This window comes from Priapulus caudatus, unplaced genomic scaffold, assembly GCF_000485595.1.
Source record: "Priapulus caudatus unplaced genomic scaffold, Priapulus_caudatus-5.0.1 Scaffold102, whole genome shotgun sequence".
NCBI classification, from domain to species: domain Eukaryota; kingdom Metazoa; phylum Priapulida; class Priapulimorpha; order Priapulimorphida; family Priapulidae; genus Priapulus; species Priapulus caudatus.
Genome location: NW_014577163.1, coordinates 294,236 through 301,515, shown reverse-complemented (window position 1 = coordinate 301,515; position 7,280 = coordinate 294,236). Strand labels below are relative to the sequence as shown.

The following is a 7,280-nucleotide window of genomic DNA, read 5'->3' as shown; positions in this document are numbered from 1 at the left end:
GCCTCCATCTTCTCCCACCATCCTCTACCTACTCCCTCTTCTACCCTCTCCCTCTCCTCTACCGCCTCCATCTTCTCCCACCATCCTCTACCTACTCCCTCTTCTACCCTCTCCCTCTCCTCTACCGCCTCCATCTTCTCCCACCATCCTCTACCTACTCCCTCTTCTACCCTCTCCCTCTCCTCTACCGCCTCCACCTTCTCCCACTATCCTCGACCTCCTCCCTCTTCTACCTTCTCCCCCTCCACTACCTCCCCCTCCTCCCCCACCACCTTCTACCCTCCTCCTCGACCACCTTCTACCCTCCTCCTCCTCGACCTCCTTCCTGTACCCCTTTTCTACCTCCTCCCCTTCTCCCCCTCCTCCTCCACTACCTTTTCCCTCGTCCTTGAGCTACCTCTTCTATCTCCCCTCCTCCTTCCCCACTACCTTCTCCCTCGTCCTCTACCTTCTCTCCTTCCTCCTGTACCACCTTCTCCCCTCCTCATATACCTCGTCCCTCTTCCTCTATTTTCTCCCTTGCTCATACATATTAACTGCCTAATATTGGCACTCCTTGGCCTTTCAACATGTATAAAATATAAAATATAAAAAAAATATTATACTATGATAGAGCTCAGTGGTCAAGGCTATCAGTTAACTTTGCTTGCGTGTGCACTGCGAATTTACCGCGGTGCGAATAATAACACATTTTCTGTTATCCGCACCGCCGCGGTGCGAATAACCACTACGTTATTTTTTGTATTATGTAGATCCCTCCTGCACGCACCGCATCGAACCATGCGACTCTGAATCGCATTATTCGATCCGTGAATCGAAGCATTCGATCCGTGAATCGAAGCATTCGATTCGTGAATCGATGCATTCGATCCGTGAATCGAAGCATTCGATCCGTGAATAGCATTATTCGATCCATGAATCACATTATTCGATCAGTGAATCGAAGCATTCGATCCGTGAATCGAATCATTCGATCCGTGAATCGAATCATTCGATCCGTTGTTTTGTATGCAATTTATGTCCAGAACTAAACTCTTCAAGAATCCACTAATTGAAGGTCCAGGAACAATATTTGGCTGGTAACACATTTCCCACTGACGGCGAAATAGCATTTTGGGCCACGCCCTTTTCGAGCGAAGTATACTACCATCCACCGTGACTGTATCTACAGAACCGTTGGACCTAGGAGGTTGCCCGACCACTCAAAATGTGCGCAATGGCCACATTATGGGGGGTCAGTAATACGATTTCAGCATGTTACGCACTACAATTAATAATTATTCGTAATTGTTCCTGTTCCTATTGTTCAATTACTTGATTCCTGAAGAGTCCAGAGAGACATATGATACAAGATTGCGTGGCACAGCTTTGCTGTTGATCCTAAGTGCTGCGCGTGGATGAGACGCGCAGTTCTGCGGAATATGCGCACGCGACAGCGGGGATGTTCAAGTATGAAGCGCTGTCGGCCTTTATTCTTCGCGTTTGGCCGGACAAACTATAGCAGATGGGGTACGCTGTTCCTTGAAGATTGCCTGGACATACAAAGGAAGTTCCCACGTATCTACAGATGCTTTACAGATGAACCCTATGAAAAACCGATTTCAGCATGTTACGCACTACAATTATTCGTAATTGTTCCTGTTATTTGGATTTCAACACTTTTTGCATTTACTACAGCCACAAAACGTCACATTTTATGTTCCTTTCTCTGCAAGTGCACGTTTTGGTGCTCATACATGATGTTGGGCATTACTTTGCATGGAGGGGGCAGGTCATCGGGCCTGCACGATACTGGCAGTATCACTGGTGTTATGCCAACATCCGTTCCTTCATATCCATACTGGAGTGGATCTGGTTTGGTGGCTGCAGGAGTTGGGGCTTGCAACTACATCTTACACTGCAGATATGCTCGCTTTATGTGTTCTAGCTCGTAGCGTTGATGAACAGCACACAAGCTGGTTGAAGTCCAGTTCTTTCTTGGGTTGAGTTGTGCTACTGCTCCCATCGATATTCATCGAAAGTGGAACAGTCTGTCTTCTTTAATCCAGACACAAGAAACTTTTCAGCATTGCTTGTTATCTGTGATAAGTTCTTCTACACCAAAACCTTCCAGTAGGGAGAGATCCATGGATGCTTTCAGGCCAGACAGCTTTGGACCCACCTTGCTGGTACTGTCGCAACCGCTGATAGCATGAATAGCTGGGAGACACGACACCAAACCGTTGTCCAGTTGATCAACCAACAGGTGGACTGGTACAGTTTTCTTTGTTTTCCGGTTACCAAGCTTCACGTACAGCTTTTGTAGTTGTCAGGTTTTGTTGAAGTGGAAGATGAGGTTGACAAAGACATGTGTCAGGTGAGTCAACCGAGACTGATTGAACCCCGTGTTTCACAGCACCATCATTAATATGGAACATGATTATGTCGTCGGCTTCTTCTTGGTTGCTTGAGAGCTCTGCGATCTGTGTTTCAGTGCCAGCTAACAATTCCCTGCATTCACCCCCATAATGATCTCCAAAGAAGATCTTCATGTCCGACTCGACATTCTGCAGCATCCACTTGAAGACATACTCCTGGAGTCCTGCAACCGAACTTTGTTCAACATTGAGCTCCAGAACATATCAAGATCGACAGGGAGTTTCTGATTGTCAGACCTAATGGTAATAGTGATTTGTTCTGAAGAACTTCTCTGTGCCCGTTCCATTTGCTTGATTGATGATTTTTGATAAACACAGGGCATCAAGTGACAAGTGACGCTCAAAAAATAGGAAAATAGGAATTTCAGATGTGAAAAAATAGGAGGAAAATAGGAATTTTGGTGAGAAAATATATGTTAAATAGGAATATTTTTTGCGGTTAATAGATGGCCTCCCAACACCCCTACAGCCATCCCTATCCACCACAAATGGGTTTATTAATATACATATTTGGAGTTACATCACATGCGAACAATATTTTGAGGTTTTAATGAGAAATGCATGTTAAAATTGATAAGCAATTTAATTTTAATTTAAAGTACATAGGTAGTTGCATATGCATGTACTCCCTTTAATTATGTTTACAAATTTTTGACGTACAACAATACAAATGTACATGACGTACAAATGTATAACATACCACATCCAACTGAGAAACAACTTTACTGAAATAAAATCTGTGATAGTAAAGAGTATATTACGTTAATTTAAAGTAAGGGGTGGGGGTCTGTGTACGCGACACACCTTCTCCCCAAGATGTGAAAGTATACCAAGTTTGATCGCGCTAGGTCAATTAGGGGCCTAGTTGTAGAGCAGAAGGGAAATATGATCAAGGTCAAGGTCAAATAAAAGTCGCAGTGACCTGGTTTTGGTATGCGACACACCTTCTTCCCAAGATGTGTAAGTGTACCAAGTTTGGTCACGCTAGGTAAATTAAGGGCCTAGTTATAGAGCAGAAGGGAAATATGATCAAGGTCAAGGTCAAATAAAAGTTGCAGTGACCTGGTTTTGGTATGCGACACACCTTCTCCCCAAGATGTGTATGTATACCAAGTTTGGTCACGCTAGGGCAATTAGGGGCCTATAGTTATAGAGCGGAAGGGAAAGTGTCTGCGGCAGTGGCGGCGAGCGGCGGCTGGACAGACATGAAACCATAGTATCCCCGCCGACATCGTCTCGGGGGATACGTACAATTAAAAATCCATTCCAACAAAAATCAAAACCATCCTCATATAACACAGGTCATGTTATTTGGTATCGAGGCAATTTTCTATATAGCTGCAAGACGTAAAATACCCATTTCATGACCAGACTGACAAATATATTTCATGTTGCCAAACTTGAGTGAAGACATAACCCCACCCCGATTTATTCCAGGAACATTAATTTCAGGTGTTCATGGAGGTGCAGCCTCAAGATTTTAGAGGTCTATGGTTTCAGTGACCCATAGCTCTAGGGTTATAATGAGTTAAAGGATAAGTGACGAGCTTTTAAACCTCAAAATAACGCAATCACACTTAAATATATCATAGATATATTTATATTTTTCAAGTATGTCAAAAAATCCATCAAAATAAGCACGCAGTAATGTTGCTACACCGGTTTATACATTCGAAATCACCGCGCTGCAATAAGAAATGCCTGAGTGCTGACATCACGCGATTACTCGTGCTTGACGTAGATTCAGCCGTGTGCAGCCGCTGGAGCTAGGCGGTCCATTGTAAAGTGTGTGTTTGGGATGGGGAACCGAGTATATACATTTTGACAAGCTAGGCCACAGTTCTCATGAAAATATTGAGCCGTATCAATTTTAACTGCTTGCAAAGGAGGAAAATAGGGATTTAAATGAATTTTTACTAGCATTTTTTACTTTTCATGTCGGAACTTTACCGCAATTATTATGTGACACTGTTTTTTCTATGTATCTCTCGTTTTTAATACAGTACGTGATAATAATATCAGGTTATACTGCATATATCGTCAGTTTCACACATGACTGCATGTATGAGCTGCTGAATGTTCAGCGTTGAATAGGCAAACTTCATAATTCCTATGATTTATTTCGGTTAACACACTCTTCCGTGTGCGTGTTGATTCCGTGTTCAAGGGGCGAACTTTGTTGACGTCTTTACTGTTGCTGTCTTCATATCCTATGTAGTATCACCAAATATAGTACCAATAAATTTAACTAATCACAAGTAACTATGAGGAAGGTATCTGGGATTGTATTGGCAATGCACTCGTTACACACTGTTTCATGTATTATAATTGAGTCAATAACATTCACAAATACCAACAAATTGCAATGTGCCGGCACAGTCACACCTATTCTTACGTTCACCAATTGTAATGTACAACCAACCCTTGATGCAGGATAGCTTTGTAGCTCGGCCAGTACTAAGTGTTATTTCGTGGTATAAACCCAGAACACAATCTCTCTCTCTCTCTCTCTCTCTCTCTCATCTCTCTCTCTCAGTCTCTCTCCAAGCTCTCTCTCTCATCTCCTTCCTCTCTCTCTCTCTCTCTCTCTCTCCCTCTCGCTCTACCCCCCCTCTGTCGTAACTGCAAGCGTACTACAGGTTTTGTACGTGCATTATATGCTAGCACACTGCGACACGCAGCGAGGCACTGATGACCTAGCCTGTTAACCCGCTGTAGGAATCGCACACTGTCGATACTGGTGGCAAATAACTATAGGATTATAAGGCAGGTATAACCACCCGAATATATTCGCAATACACAACAGTAACATAAGTTCAGTCATACAAACATCTTGTATGCTAAAGCACTATGCTATTAACACCCATTTTGACTTGTAAGAATAGTGTGCCACCCAGTATTTACACGATGCGAAACTCTTTATACCACGAGAGCAGAATACCTATTGCTTAGTTCATATCAACACAGCTAGGCGAGACAGAGCCACTGAATGTACGTCACGCACGTCATCGTGACGTCACCGCTCACTAGCCAAGCATTTTCAGGGTGTTTTGCGGACTTACTTTTCTGCGATTTGTGCTTTACTGATAATGTTTAGACTTAATCAACTTATTACTCTAGGTACCGACTAGATTATTGTATGTGAACAATTAATTTTAGTTACTTTAGCTAAAAAGCTCGACACTAATCCTTTAATAAGGTATAGAGGGACGTATGTATCTGTATGCACCTCAGCGAGCGCACTTACCGTGGTCATATCTACGAATGCTTCACTCGCATGAAGGATGAGCCCCTCCTGTTCACTGAGAATGTACACGCTTTGTATGCCATTCTCCATCTGTTCCCCGGGCTGCATGAAGAACGACTTATCGCCCTGCAAAATCAAACCCACTCATGAGGTTATCTGTGGCACCAAGGCAACACTCTCCAGCCTACATCACTGAGCATTAAATGTAATGCAATTATTAATGGAGCCTTGTTCATGTAAACAATGTTCCAAGCAACTTCAAGTAATGTGACTGAATGGGATTAAACCTTCAACTGACCTTGATAACTTTTTTCTTTCCTAGCTGCGGTTTTCCATCGTCCCCGATTGGATCCAAAATGACACAATACTGGCGGTTGGTCAGTGTTGTGATGTTAATCACACCAACCACCTGATTGAGAATAAATCATTAGCATATGTGGGCATATAAGTGATACTGGTGTAAAGAAGTTCAATAAAGAACTATATTATATGCACGCAAACTGTGACACGTGTGTTTGGACAATTGAAGTCAAATTTTATAACTTCTGTAACGTTTTTATACATATAAATACATTCAATAACGTATTCCATTTCAAATCCGGCGCCCGCAGTTCAAATCCGCAGTAAGAAACACATGAATATTAGTCTAGGTCATGTGACGTCACAGCCCCCTGTTGAAACACGCCATTATATAAACATAGTGCGTGTGGTGTTAAGATGGAGACAGAAAGCGATAATTTCAATGATTCCAGTGATTACTCAGACGATGATGATATTTATAGTGATTTACCAGTTGGATATAGGTTTGAGCCTGAATATACACAAGAAGAAATGGAGGAGAATCGTCTGAAAAAGCAACGCGAAGAGTCGGCACACACTTCTCGAGAATCAGAACAGTCACAATTCATGGCGGAATGGAAGCTTCGGTACCAGATAGGACTGTAGACAAATACTGGTGTTCTTGTAGTGTTTGTGAATTAATGAGTACGGCACCTGAATGTATACGCTGCCATGAGAATTAGAAGACCAGGGTTATTGTAGGTATTGTACCAGTTCGACGCTAGACCAGGTGAGGCATGCGAGTACACTGATCACCGGGCTTATCACGCTCGGTCAGAATCACATGTATCTGTACATGTACAAACATCTCTACGCAAGTCATGTACATATACCGTGAATGCATTATCCACACATGTAATATGTATGTACATGAATATAAGTACATTTACAGGCTACATGTTTGTTGTATGCTGTAACAATACTTTCACCTAGCATAACATATACTAGCGTGTTAGCACTGTTACGCTATATAATGGCGTGTTTCAACATGGGGCTGTGACTTCACATGACCTAGATTAATATTCATGTGTTTCTTACTAATTGGGCGCCGGATTTGAAATGGAATACGTTATTGAATGTATTTCTATGTATAAAAACGTTACAGAAGTTATAAAATTTGACTTCAATTGTCCTTTAAGCTAGCTCTCGCTTTGCAAAAGTGTGATTTACGCGTTGGATGGATATATGATGAAATGACGCGATCAGACCAATGTACACCTTTTTTAACTTGGGCCTAAGCTTATATTTGGAGGAAGACTATTGTCGACAAGCAAGCA

The 7,280-nt window shown here is 42.5% G+C and overlaps 1 protein-coding gene across 1 annotated transcript in view; it reads right to left on the bottom strand.

The window, feature by feature from the left end:
* The window catches only part of LOC106805151 (major vault protein-like), a 45,742-nt gene that overhangs the window by 16,852 nt on the left and 21,610 nt on the right, over positions 1–7,280 (bottom strand). The window contains 2 exon segments of the mRNA XM_014806644.1: positions 5,665–5,790; positions 5,963–6,073. Coding sequence (XP_014662130.1) covers positions 5,665–5,790; positions 5,963–6,073 — 237 coding nt within the window.